Source organism: Pyrgilauda ruficollis, unplaced genomic scaffold (genome assembly GCF_017590135.1).
Source record: "Pyrgilauda ruficollis isolate IOZ18807 unplaced genomic scaffold, ASM1759013v1 scaffold61, whole genome shotgun sequence".
In the NCBI taxonomy this organism is placed as follows: Eukaryota; Metazoa; Chordata; class Aves; order Passeriformes; family Passeridae; genus Pyrgilauda; species Pyrgilauda ruficollis.
In genome coordinates, this window is record NW_024527822.1 from 2,877,570 (window position 1) to 2,892,043 (window position 14,474).

Below are 14,474 nucleotides of genomic sequence, written 5' to 3' on the forward strand. Positions count from 1 at the left end.
GTCAAACCAGAGGCTGCTGGGAGGTTATGTCTGGCTCCAGGTGGGAACCACAGCCCAGACACCTCACTCCAGCAGCAAAGGTGTAGGACCTATACTTAACTGTGCTCAAATTTCACCTTCTTTAAAACACAAACAAACAAAAAAACCTAGATATGCTGCACGAAGATGAAGAATCAAAAAACGAGGCAGAAGGTGCCACAAGAGCCCATCACTGCAGCCTTTGGTCCTTTTTTGGGTGGACTGGGGGGGAGTGGAAACAAGCTGAGCGTTGATGATTTGCCCTGGGGTGTTCAATGACACCCCCAGCGCAGTTTCTGAGCAGCAGCAATGACACAACACAGGCCTCAAGTGCAGTTTCGTTCTGGTTTATTCTATATTTAAAAAAATAGATTCTGAAAACAAAAGAATCTTTCAGAAAGCAAGGAAAAACACTGTCAAAAGCAAGAGGATCATTTCAGTGTGCATCACTCCACCCTGCCACCACTGCGTTCCGGGGAGCATCCAAACACTTCCTCAACCTGGCAGCAGCAAAAGGCACCTTCCCCAGACCTGCCAGACTCAAAGGATTCCCCCACTTCACACAGCCTTGGATCAGTTGTGCAAGGCCAGTGGGAGGCTGCTTTGTTGGCCCAGTAGCTCCCAGCACTGTCAGACTCATATTTCACCTGTGCCAGAGCTGCCTGGTCAGGTATGATGCCATGCCAAGCCAAGCTTGAGGAGCTCTACCAGCAATCAAATTCCTGTCTATAAATCCCATTTTTCTCTGTCAGTGGCTGCTGCTTTCTCTGCTTTCTCTTTAGCCACTTCCTTACACCACTGCACCCACATCTTCATCAGCTACACTAGTAACTCCCCATGTCACTGAGGGCTTGTCTGATTTATTTTTTTTTTTTTTTTGGCACAGGAAAAGAAGTTGAAAATACTGGAAATTCTTGCATAAAATCCTACATTGGTATAGCATCATTCTAAAGGTGTGTCATGTTAAAAACTTTTAAGAAACAAGAATTAAAACACCAAGAAAATTAAGGTGTTCTTTCAAGACTGATTTGATTGTCTAAGACACCTGCAGCAAATCTGTTTTTCTAGGTTAGGTTTCCTTTGACATACATCAGCCGCCCAAGCTCAGTGCAATTATTCTGAATTAACATAGAACGATTTTGCAGTGCAGCACTTGGCTAAGTTACCATTACAGAGATCAACAAAGGGAATTCTGCCTGCCCAGGCACGGTTTGTGCTCTTCCCTCAGAGAAGCTCACTCTCAGGCCCATGTTCACCATCCTGCTCTTCACAGGGTCTTCTACAGGTTGATTCTTTCCCCTTGCACAAGCCGTGCTCGGAAGTTCCACATATCCTTCAAAACAAAAATGAGACAAAGGAAAAGCAACTTGAGGGCCAGAAAAAAGTGACCAGGATTCCAGTTTACAGAGATGGAAATAGAGGATTGCTTAGTTCTCATCATCTTGTGAAGGTGAAATAAGACCTGGGCACTCCTCTAGTAGAAAACTCCAACTCTGGCTAAAAAGATCCTTAAAGCTACACAAAAACACAGAGACTGCTCTGTGGGGTTTGTAAGAACAACCTCATTTAGGGGTTTGTAAGAAAAACCTCATTTCCACTCAGGAGAAGGAGAGACTTCACACCCCTTTGGATTTAACCAAGCATCTAAATAACCCCAGGAACTGAAAGCCAAGCAAGCTGTGGCTTTACAGACATGAAAGATCAGCTTGCAAAACACAGCTGGGCACCCCACCACACCCAGGCACACTGGGGGGAAACACACAGAAAAATACAAGAACACCAAGGGTGAAATGTGGCAGCAGCTCTCTGGCCACAGCAACAGGCACAACTTTCCCAGGCATCGTGAGAAGATCAGAGAAAAGAATGATAAACAATTCTTATCTTCACTTGCTGTACCTGTTGCTGTGGACATGTGTTATGGAGATTTGTTTACCAAAGGGTGGTTTCTTAATTGGCCAGTGGTGATGGTGTTTGGATTGAAGGACCAGCTGGGTCCACCTGTATCGTGACTGTCTGTAAGGGCGATGGGTTTCTTAATAAGTACAGTGTAATGAAGTGATTGATCAGCCTTCTGAGAATCATGGAGTCAATGCTAATTAATACCTGGCTGAGGGCCTGCAGTGACAGTGAAAAAGAAAGTTCCCCCCTCCAGAATGCCCCAGATATTGTAAAACATGTACATTTTAAAATAAAATTGCTGCTTTTACATATAGACTTTACTGCTTTGATACTGGCTTTGCACACACTTGGGAACTGCTGTGGATTAAGATATTCAGAACTTTTTCACCCCAGTACAAAGGTTTATATTTCTTTCAGTGGCTGGATCCCTGAAGAATTGACATTTGCTTCCTATTTTACTCAATGGTCTCAGTTATTCAGCAAGAGTCCATTAGTCCCATTTTTTTTTTTTTGAGGCAGATGTATATAACTGCTGACAAACCTGCTATAGCCTCGAGTATAAACCACTGATGTGGGATTATATTTAAGCAAAAAAAATCCATTTGTTATTGTGATCAGGTGTGGCTACTTGTTTTAAAAGGAAAATCCACCCACCATTGAGAGGGGGAACTGTAAGAACTGTGGACATAAAAACTGGACAAGCACTGGATTTACTCCAACTTTTAGTTTTGAATTCAGGGCAAATGACCACATTTTTTTATTTACAAGCAGAGCTTCTGAAGGAATTTCTGGAGATCATGGAATGTGAAGAGGCTGCCAGTGAACAAGGCATTATGAAGAAAAAGGCCCCAAAAAAGCCTGCCAGTCATCCTCTGAACATCAGGCCTTTTATCCTGCCAAGCACCTCTGCCTGGTACAGCCTGATCTGCCAAGCTAGGCACAGCAAAGAGCACCAATGTGCCACATGAGAGACTTGGGAAAGGGAACTGACCTGGTCTGTAACAAAGGGCACTGAGCCAAGTCTCACCTTGAGCTCCACAGAAGTTGCACTGTATTTCTTGCAAACCATTTCCTGCAGCTCCTTCTCCAGGTGCTCCTGAGTTGTGTTCTTGACACCAATGTAGTGACACTCTGAGCTGGCGAAGTGGCAGCTGATGCTCTGTGTGAGGAAAGCGGGTGTCACTCACTGTCACTCTGTCTACAAACAACTGCTGGAAAAAAACTCAGGAATTCCGCATTGTGGACACATCACTCCTTCCTTACAGATCATGCCAGCAAAACCCTTCCTCCTTTCCAAGCGCTCTGCAGAGTGTCCCCTTGGAGAAACACTCTTGCTGATGACTTCCTTCTCTTGCTCTTCTTCCTTCCCTTCTCCCCCTCACTGCCTCAGCATGAGCTGACCTACTTGATCTCAGAATATCAGCAGCTGGAGTGGAAACAGGGAGTCAGGGCTGGGGCAGACCTGTGTGTTCTGTAAGGGCTCTTAGTTCCTGCACCCAGAGGGTCACAACCCACTTAGTTTGAATCCACCAACAAACTGGGGCTGAAAGAACAAGCCACACAATAGGCAAACCAAAATACAAACAGAGCAGCTCACGCTGCAGTGCCTGGATGAATCCCTTCTGAGACAGTACCAGGCCTCCAAAGGAGGCACTTCTGCCTGTTTCAGTTAAATAATCATGCATGTCAACAAATCTTTTATAGAAAAATGGGTTGTGCAATCATATAAATAAATATTATTTATTGAATGATGGAGACTCCTGTTATCCAGAGATAACAGGATACCAAAAGACAGGGAAAAAAGATAAGGTGAAGTCCTGATATCTGGGACAGCTGAAAGGAAACTTTAAGAAAAGCAAGTGCAGCCAGACAGGCTTTAATTTAAATGTAGATTCAACATCTAATTTCTACTCCTGTTCTGCTTTTCCCAAGCAGCTGCACAGCACGCTCTTCTTACAGAACACATGTTTAAAAATAAAATAACAAATAAACAAGAGAGTGCTGAAGTACATTAGGAAGATTAAAACTCTTTAAAACATTCATCCACATATTCATGAACTGAGAAAGGATTCAAAGGGGGTGGGGGATAAAAATAGAGGGATAGTTGGGTAATTTTTTTTTTTTAATTAAGAATATAAAAACTGTATCAAGAGATGTTTCCCTACCTTTCGAAAACCTGATGTCCTGTTTATCCCAGAGCCATGAATGAGCAGGGGATGGAAGAACACTGTGTCTCCCTTCTCCATGACAAGGTGAACCTTGGGAATCTTCTCATCCTCATCAAGCAGCCCATGGAAAAGTTTGTTGGTCTTACCCTAAGGAAGAAAAAGGCTGACCTGAAATCACTCAGCTAGAATTAGAGGAAGTGCTGATACTCAGAGCACAGCAGGGACAGCTATGGATCTGCTTTCCCCTGGAGAGAATATTCCATATGCCAAGCTAAAAATCTGACTATTGCCTACTAGTCCTTCTACTTCCAGCCTGACACACAGAAAAATGATATTTTCTGTATTTTCTGCAGCTGGATTTGGACAAAGACATTCTCAGCTGGAGAGAACAGAGAAGAGCACTGGAAAACCCCACAAGGGTGGCCTGATGCCACTGCTGGAGTCCAGCCTTCTGCTCCTGGTATAACCATCACCATGACAGGCCAGGCCAGGAAACACACACTCTGAAGAGGAAGATACCACTTGGTATTTTATTCCATCCAGCTGTTTACTGTCAGACTTCTCCTCTTTGGGAGGAGACAGTACACATGCTACCAGGCAGGAACAATTTGACAGGAGGAGACAGAGCCCTCACACTTGGCAAGGGCAGTGGAAAATGTTGGCATGTGTTTATACTGTCATGCCACAACATGCTGGATATTTTCCATGTGAAGGTGGGAACAGAGGCAAATCTACCCCTGTCACATGGAGTGAGGTCACCCAAGAAACTCTCCCAAATCAATGTAAATATTTGCATAAGCAGAAAAAAAACCCAAAACACTGAAAACCTCAGCTTTGACCTGCACATGCTCCCCCTACAGTGAGTCCTTCGCAGCCAAAACACACCCCCTTCCTGCACGCCCTTCCCAAGCCCTCCATGACTCTTTACCTCCAGCTCTGGATAACCATGGGGCTTCAGGGCTGTCTTGTGTGTCCCTGGCTGCACGACCAGGCAGCCGTTGTCCTGGTGAGCCCTCTCCATGGCGGTCCAGGCGCACACGATGCGCGACGCAGGCCGGAAGGGGAAATAGTGCAGGTCCTGATGCATGGGGTGCAGGAAGGTCTGTTTGTCTGCAACACAGGTTCAGAAACCTCCAGCCTCATCAAACGTCAGACAGCCTTCTCCTTCTGTTAAACCGCTGTGGCACATCCTAAGGAGCTGCTGCTTCCCACTGGAGACGCTTGGTGCACTCAGTGCCTGCCCCAGCCCAGCCACGGAAGCCAAGCAGGTGAGCTGCCATCCCAGCCCAAAACGGACCATGGTGTGGCTCTTGGGTCGCACAGGGAAAGCCAGGAGGCTGCTTAAGCTCTGCGACCCCTCAGAAGTCTCCTTTGGCTGGCCTTTACCACCAGCACGCATTTTTCATCACTCATTTTGGCTGCTCTCCAGTTTTGAGAACTTCACCCAGGACAGTGTGGCACAAACCTCCTGAGCACAAAGACCTTCCAACAGCTGTGCTGTCTGCAGGCACTGGATGTACTGCTGTGACACAAGCAGAATCAGCCCTGTCTGTGCTGCACCCTGCTCACGTTTATTTCGCTTTCTTTTTAAAAGAGGGGGGAAAAAAATCTCAATTTATGGACTGCAGCCCCCACAGAGAGTTTCTGCCCTAGGGGCTCTCTTCCATGAAGTCTAAACATATATAAATATTCTTGAAGTTTTGCTTGTTATTCTTTTGCCCCCATGGAAATGGAAACATCTCCACACCAAAAGAGCCTTTTATTTATAATTTATATACTTATTTTGCCATTGATTTTGCTCCTTAAATAAATACAGTTAGGACATTTCTACTTGCCTCATTTGCCATACTATTTAGACTTTGCGTAGCCTCAAAAACTCTCCTGTGTTTTCTCATGTTGTCTCATTAAACCAAGGCAAAAAGAAAACAAACTATCACCAAAATGGCTACGTAAATTTTCAGTGTTATTTGGGTTTAATTTTTTTACAGCTTTTCTAAAATACTAAGTTCAATTCTGGCATGCACACAATAATTCACCCATTTTTCTCTAATCCAAGTTTTCCTTACCAGAATCTGGAAGTTTATTTATCAGCATGGTGTGCATTGCCATGATGTTTGGCCCTGTGAAGCACTCAACATATTTGAGGACCTACAAAGAAGAAAGCATTAGGGGAAAAAAAATCAGAAACATGAAAAACAAGAGGAAATATTGCTGAGGAAGCACTGGGAGCTGATGTTTGGCTGAGGACAAGGTACAGGAGGAGGAGGTCAGAGAGTACGGAGGGATGTAGGACACAAGGGAGGGAGGGAGGGAGGATCTGGCTTGGCACACAAATGGGAATGGTGGGAGGAGGCCAAGAGGGAAGACGGTGCTGCAGGCTGCTGAGAAGATGGGGAGGGTGCTCCCACAGAGCTCTATCTGCCACATGAACACTGGCTGCAAGGCTGGACCTGCCCAGGGACAGATGCTTGCCTGGATAAAACACATTCAGAACGTGTGGCTGATCTGCCCCTCTAGCCTGGCATGGTTTGGCCAAGTAAGACAGATGCTTGCCTGGATAAAACATTCACATTCAGAACATGTGGCTGATCTGCCCCTCTAGCCTGGCATGGTTTGGCCAAGTCACATTCCTGACTGGCTCCACACCAGGGGAAGAGCAGCACTGCTTTAAGTCTTCTGCCCCAGCCTCCATCCATCCCCTGCTCATGCAGAACCCTCTTAAAGGCTGACTTATCTTCCTTCCTCACTCCAGTGTTTATGGGAGTGACCTGCAGGGTCAGATACCTCCATAGAGGCTCTTCCACCACCACCACCCTTTGTTTTACCTCAGGCAGAGTGCAGTATCTGAACAGCTCTTCATCTTCCTGGAAGTCCTGCACTTTATTAACCACATTTTCAGACTGACCAAACTGGGATTTCCGGGACTCGTCCTTCATAATCATAATTCCCGGTGGCTTCACCTCTCTTTTACAGATCCTCACGAACTCCTTCCTGCAAACCAGAGGGAACATCCATGTTGGAAGAACCCAACGATCCCCAGCTCCCCAGAGTTCCCCCCAGCCCATCAGGCAAGTGCCTGGTACCTGAAGCGCTCGATGTCCTGGTCAGAAACGAGGTTCTTGATGAGCAGGTAGCCATTGTCCTCATAGAACTGCCTCTGCTCTGTGCTCAGCAGATCGTTGTCCAGGGTGTAGCTGGGACACAGAGGGACACGTTAGCCATGCCTAGTGACCAACACGTGTGCTCGGGGGAACAAAGAGCTGGGCTCTGAAGGTTGTTTTGCTTTCATCTCTACCAAGGAAGATGGAGCTTACCAAAACCTCCCTGAATGAGGAGCAACACTGACTTGGGCTGAAGTAGGAATGCTTACCTGGGGTGGGAATTAAGGAATATACAATCAAGCAAAATAGATTAGAACATTATCTGCAGGTATGAGTTCCTTGATCCTACAGTGCTGTTCATCTTAAAGGCAGGGGCTGTGCTGGACACTCAATCCACGTTCTTCTCCCTTTTGCTTCCATAATAATAAATCATAATAAAAAATATTCTAAAAATGAAAATACTCTAAAACAATAAAGCAATAGGACTAAACGAGAGGTTCCACGTCCTCATACAGTGTTCCAAACCCTCACCATCTCTTCAGTTACTGCAGAGATCAGGTCCCTTCCAAATGATAGGGATAGCAGGATGAGAGGAGAGCTTTAGGCTCATCCTCCACTTCAAGTAATTTCAACAGGTTTTAAAAAAGCTCTTTTTTTCTCTTATGCAGAGACACATTCTCACCAACAGGGCAATTAAACCCCACTTGCTAAAGAAGCCTCACAAAAGCTTTATGCATGGTATTGAAGTGTCATCCATAACAAAAATGAGCATTTTCATGCTGATCTTTTGGTCTGCACAGGCATGTTTGCTTCAGGGTTTTATGAAAACCACTGACTTTACTCTACTGCTCATGAAACCATGAATGCTTTGGGAATAAGAAATAGGTTTCATCACAGCAGCTGTGTCTATGATCCCCACACCAGGAAGCTTAAACATTATCTTGTCAAGAGTCACATACAGCGTGAGAAGAACAACACATGCAAAAATGTGTGGCAAAAATGATGAGCCAGGGGAAGGAGAAGGTGCTGGGGACTGGATGGAGGACAGAGAGAAGAGCACAGGGAGACCAGCTGGCAACTGCCACAGCAGGTCCCAGAGCAAGGAATCCCCCAACTGAGGGCACCAGTGCTCCACACACCACATTCCAGGTCTAATCTCAGTGAATATCTCAGTGAATGGGATCATTCAGGCTCCTAAATGTCCACAGACAGCTGATGGAGACACAGGCACTGGCTGAACCCCAGCATGGGGCTCTCCTCAGCACCTCCACCTCCCCAGTGAGGGGACAGCAGACAAGTCCACCCAGTGCTGGACTCCATTTCAGCACCTTCCTCCCGGGCTTTGCAGTGCCTCTTCCTCTCACTGGTTTTGCTCTTGGCACTTTGCAACATTCAGAGAACAAGTCCGGGCTGCCTGGACAACTGAAACCACGAGGCGCAGATATTAAAACAAAGCCAGTGAACTAATGTACCATTTGATGTATCAAATAAATCATTCTTATTAGAGTCTGTAATTTACTTTACCCACACACCTTTGTTGCTCCAGCCCAGATGTGTTTTGGTCCAAAGCTATTTGCATCATGACCCAGATTTAAACACAAACAGGTTGTGCAGCACCTCTCCTTACTTTCCGTATGTTACAACCAGGGTGTTTTTCCTGTAATTTATTCCTAATTTTGTGCTCCTACTTGTTTTGTGTCAGTCTGAGTCAACAACTATCCATCTGTCTTCTTATTTTTAATCGATTTGAGGACTTCTACATCCTGTTTGATCACATCCTCTTCTATGTATTATAATTCAGAGGTAACTTGTCAGCATTCTGCTCTGTGAAAAAGCTTTTTTTTTTTTAAATCAACATTTATGAGAGCAGCTTTAAAAATATTCTCAGCAAGCAGTCTCCACTTAACTTGTGGAACTACGGGACATATCAACGCAAAAGCTTATTTCTACCCAGTTTTCCTTTGCATTATGTTGGCAGCCTCCAACATTTCCACCTCTGTTCCCCCTCACAAACCAAACCCTGATGTTTTTCCTGCTGCTGCCCTACCAGTCGACTCTGTACCTTTCAACGAAACCTGTCACTTGCCGTGCAACTTCTAAGTCATGCGGAGTTGAATTTCTGGGAGGAAAATTCGCTGCAGGGAAGCCTCTGGCTCGGGGCTGGGGGGCTGTGCTGGGGCACTGCCAAGATCCACATGCCAGCTGCCCACAGCCTGCGGGGCTCAAGCTCAGGGAGAGGCTTGGGGTGCGTCACGTACTGACCCCGAAATTCCAGTCGGGGCTGCCACGGAGGCGCTGTCCCCCAGCACCAGGACACAGGGCAGGACTCGCCCTGTGTGTCCCTCCCAGGCCGGTGTCCCTGCCGGACAAACCACGGGCCCACAAGGGCGCGGGGAGCGAGGGGCAAAGCGCGCCGGGCTGGGGGAAGCGGAGCCCCGACCTACGGGGAGCCTACGTGCTGCACCACCCCTTCCCGATCCCACAGCAGGAAGGATACAGGAGCCGGGGCCGCTGCCAGCCGCGGGGAGAGGTGCCGCAGGATGGTGTCCAGCCGGGCTGCCGAGCGCTCCCCGAGCCGCTCCATGATGCCCAGGCGGCCTCAGCGCTGTCCCGGCCGGGGCGGAGCCGCCGCATGCTCAGAGCCCGAGCGCCCTCAGAGCCCCGGGTCAGCCGGGAGGCACGGGACGGCGGTGGGAAGGGCCTGAGGGAAGCCGGGGCGGAGCCGGCGCTCTCAGAGCCCGGGTCCCGCCGGGCGCCGCGGTGCGGCGGGTGTGCGGGGCGGGAGGCGGCCGTGAGGGAGCGGCGGCCGTGAGGGAGCGGCGGCCGTGAGGGAGCGGCGGCCGTGAGGGAGCGGCGGCCGTGAGGGAGCGGCGCCCTCAGAGCGCCGCAGCCGCGCGCCGGCAGCACCCCGGGCGAAAAGGGCCTGAGGGAAGCCAGGCCGGGCGTGCGGAGAGCTTGGAATTTTCCCTGCGGATTTCTTTACGTTCGTCCTCCCACTTCCCCTCTTTTTCCCGTTCTCTGCCAGCAGTGAATTTCATCAGCCCCGTGTGGAGGGCAGCGCTTGGCACAATGCACTCCTGAGGCCGGCATGGATCGATGCCTTATCTCCTGTCTCTAAGGAGACCGTCAGAGTTCGCCTCATCCCTCCGTGAAAACGTTTGGAGAGATTGTTGCAGCCCCAGTGTGAAAACAGATCTCACACCTGCCATAAAAGCCTCGCTCATGAGCACTCCAGGGACTGTTTCCAGAGGCACCTTCACAAGTCTCTTGTAGGCAGGCCCCTGTGCTGATCACAGGGTGTGCAGCAAAATTCTGCTTACAGCTGCTTCAGGAAGTTCAGCTCCCATTCTGCAACAGGTTTTCTGGAAACTGGGGTGATGTGTTGGTGGATCAAAAACTCAGCTGTCAATACAGTAAGCTTCCTGTTAGTGCTGCAGATGAACAGAAGCCAAGGCATGGGTAGGAAGGGTTTCTGTACATAACCTCTATCCTGGAAGCTGGTTCCCTTCAAAACTCAGTGGCAAAACTCCCATTGCTTTAAATAAACTACAGCAGGTTTACAAACTGCTCTGGTCTGTGGTGCATTCGTGTTTATGGCTCTTACAGTATGCTTGGTGGAATCACTCCCTTCAGGGGCATAACAGAACAGGCTGTTCACAGAAGTGGGACAAACAAGGTCGGGAACCCAGGAAAAAACCCTCTCTAAATGATTTTCTGTAGTCACAGAGGCAAGAGTACAGGCACTGTGAAGGTACAACAGCAGCAGCAGTGACAGCACCCTTCATTGCCAATAAAATCAGACCTTTGACTTCTGAGCCATAGGAAAACTTAGTAATAAGAAAACAGAAAGTTCAAAGTCCCTCAAATCAAACTAGTGAGGGGGAACAGAAAAAAAAAAAAACAACTAGAGTAATAGCTTTATTACTGAACTCCTAATTATAACTGCATTGAAAGGCCTATATATAATTTAGATGTATGCTGCAATTGCTTTCACAATCCAAACTGAAAGAGGAACCTCAATAAATCTCATCTGTTTCAAAGTTTAGGTAAAAGCCCTAACAAAGAGATGAAGCAGAATAATACTACACTTGCCTATTGTGGCATGGACCTGTTTGCAATGTAGATATTTCTTCCACAGGTATGTGTTTGACAATATCTTATGCAAAGGTGTCTTTCATACCTGAACAAAAAGTAGGGATTTGGCTGTACTGATTTAGGAGAACTAAGATGCTTTTATATATACATAACACACACATAATTGTATATAGAATCATAGAACATCCTGAGCTGGAAAGGACCCACAAGAACCATCAGTCCAGCACAAGACAAGCCCAAGAATCCCACCCTGTGTCTGAGAATGTTGTCCAAAGGCTTCTTGAACTCTGTCAGCCTTGGTGCTCTGATACTTCCCTGGGGAGCCTGTCCCAGTGCCCAGCCATCCTCTGGATGAAGAATCCTTTCCTAATATATGCTTTTTTAAACAAAAAGAGCCTCAAAAACCCCTAATATCTCTGTGCATTAAATACCATGATTCCTTTTTACATGCAGCCTCTCTGGCAATCTCGACAGCAGTGACTCCCGTGTCACTGGACTGCCCTGTTGTATTCTATCACACACCAAAGAATTCAGGAGCCTCGCCCACCTTGGCAGGGGCAGCGGGTGGCTGAGGTCACTGCCCTGTATTTGTACCCTCCTGCTGATGGATCGAACTTTAACACAACAAAAGATCGATCGCGGCCACTGCCGGCACCACGCGGGGACACGGAGGCTGCTGTGGTGTAGCCACATCCCCTAGAAGTGTGTGGAGGCCTAAAAAAACCACCCATCCTTTGCATCTAAACAGTCCAGAGTGAATAATTTTCAAATCCATTGATAAGCATCATTGAAATACAGGCTGAATCTCATGAACCCAGGAAAAGAAACAAGGGAGAAATTTTCTTTGTTAAGGAAACTGATCGTAGCATTAATCATTGTATTAAAATGGATGGCATTTAAGAGAGGCTGTGTCTTTGCAAAGCACTTTTACAGCTATGTCTGTCAGTTTCCTGAATTTTATAGAACATTTTTATACAGATGGTTTGCATTTGGCTTTTTGTTTTAATGTTTTCTGTTCATTAAATCACAAAACTAATAAAAACTAAACGATTGAGATTTTTCCAGCAGCACAGGAACATTCCTAATGCACAGTCTTATAATTTAATAAGCATCTCAATTGACTATTAAAATCCACATTATGATCAGAACTGTAATTCCAAAGATGAGGTCTTCTGAAAGCTTAATTTACTGTGGTGGGAAGTGGCAGCTGCTCCAGCTCAGCAAAATTAGCTTTTTTAACTGAGATGCCAGGGAAAACAGATGTTGATGAGACAATAACAACAAAATCCACCACCAACATGCAGGTTCATTTCTCATCACCAGAGTCAAGAAGGGCTTCTGTGGATGTTAGAAGGGAGAAGGAGGAAAGGGAGATATGGATTGATCAGAGAACAAAGTAAGTGGCATAGTGACAAAGGACATGGAAAGGGTCAAGGGTCTTGATGACTTCTCTGCCTTGGCCTTTGCTTTGGTTCCTGGCCTCTGCTGAATTCCAAGCTTTGGCCAACCCTTATCCTAAGGAGGAGCTACTGCCAGGCTTCTCTGCAGCTGTCCCAAACTTCTCAGCTGGAGGTGCCCACCCATTCCTTATTGACACATCCCTTTGGAACAGCTGGATCCACCAGTGCTCTGAGCAGAGAGTGCACAAACCCCAGTTGTGGTTGGCTTTTCCAGTGCCAGCCAGCCTCAGCAGCCAGTGAGCCAGAAAGGAAAAGTCTCCCTCACGGACATGCTGCTCTTATTCATGTCCGCAGCTCCCAAAAGGGATCCCATTCTCCCTCACGACCACCCAGCTGGGAAAAACACCTACCAAAGGGCTGAACAAGAGGGTGTTTTATTACCTTTCCCCTTTTCAAGCACCAGTCACAGGGGGTGCAATCACACCCCGTGGTCAGAATGGAGACATGAACTCAGGTGGCTCTTCCCAGCTGGAAACACCAGTGAAGCACTAAAGATCAGCCACCATGCCCACCCAACTCAGGTTTGCTGCCCTCTCACTGCAGCAGTCACATTAACTTTCATTATCTCCTTATCAGAAAAGGTTCAATCGTGAGTTTAGAGCAGAATATGAAATCAAAAAATACCTAACAAAAAGGACCAAACTATTCTGGCTTTATATACTGCCACAGATTTAAAGTGTTGTTTTTCCCTGATGCAGGGGGAAAAGCAAAACGCTGAGGAAAACAACAGGCTAAAGAGCAACAACTGTTACAAACTTTCCAAAAATATATGCGTATTGATGTGTTGATTAGCCTAGTGAATATTTCGATTATTAAATGCTTTCTTTTCAAAGAAAGATTTTTTTTCTCCACTCTTTCCACAACTTGGATGGAGTTCTACAAACAGGAATAGGAGCTGGTGCATGCAGAATTCCTGTGTGTACGAACAAAGTACATTGTATAAATGATTGGACGTGGCTACTAAAAACAGCTTTTCACTGTTGCTTTCTCAGAGCTTTTTGACACCAGCATCTCAAAAACCCCTTCATTTGAGAGGAATCTCTAAGTGTCTTGCTTAATAGTGTAGGATTTAGGACTTGCCAGTCCCTTACAATATACCCTCCTACAGCTCACTGGGATTTACAATCTCTGATTTGGCAAAACAAATCATAAAACTTCGTCAACAAAGGTGATGCCCACAGAGGATTTCCCAAGTTATCACCCACTCAGCGGCGCACCAGGAAGCGCTTTGGGATGTAAATTCCAGCCATCAGGAAGCATTGGGAGAGAGCTTTTTAAATCGGCTCACAGTGAGGTTTTCCTTGTAGCTGCCTCCAGCGGCCGCGATTGGAAATCTTGCGATTGGAAAGTCCAGAGAGAAGCAGCCTCCTTCAGACACCTTCCCTTGGAGATGAACCTTCAGCCATTCCGGGCACGTCTAGGCAAGGACAAGTGTTGGTTTCACACCTGGCTGATGAACCCATTATCACAACGAGTGAAAAAACCCCACAGCGTCCGACAAGGACCTTCTTCTGCTGGAAGGGAATTGACACACATCCAGTGCCAGTTTCAACTACAGCTGACCTTTCTGCATGCACTCCCATACAGGAACTCAACTGTTCTGCACCCATTTTTAAAACTAAGATAACCTATATAGATACAATCTTGCCCACGACCATAGAGAAAATGAACAGAACAAACATCACAAAACAGCAGGGAAAAAAAAAGGAATTAAATCAGGTTTTTTGCACAAC

General features: G+C 46.8%; 1 protein-coding gene across 1 annotated transcript; it reads right to left on the reverse strand.

Moving 5' to 3' along the window:
- Positions 1–349: 349 nt before the first annotated feature.
- PHYH (phytanoyl-CoA 2-hydroxylase) lies at positions 350–9,838 on the reverse strand. The gene is made up of 9 exons (XM_041483777.1): positions 9,684–9,838; positions 7,400–7,455; positions 7,169–7,279; positions 6,911–7,076; positions 6,152–6,233; positions 5,014–5,195; positions 4,083–4,232; positions 2,945–3,076; positions 350–1,351 (listed from the first exon to the last, which is right to left on the reverse strand). Exons 1-9 carry the CDS (start codon positions 9,768–9,770, stop codon positions 1,298–1,300), a joined length of 1,020 nt encoding a protein of 339 aa, XP_041339711.1. The 5' UTR covers positions 9,771–9,838; the 3' UTR covers positions 350–1,297.
- Positions 9,839–14,474: the final 4,636 nt, after the last annotated feature.

Coding starts and splice junctions, on each gene's coding strand:
- PHYH (XM_041483777.1), bottom strand. CDS start 9,770: ATGGAGCGGCTCGGGGAGCGCTCGGCAGCCCGGCTGGACACCATCCTG. Junction 7,280..7,399: donor CCTCATTCAGGGAGGTTTTG/GTAAGCTCCATC, acceptor TCTGTGTCCCAG/CTACACCCTGGACAACGATC. Junction 6,234..6,910: donor GATACTGCACTCTGCCTGAG/GTAAAACAAAGG, acceptor TCTTCTTTGTAG/GTCCTCAAATATGTTGAGTG.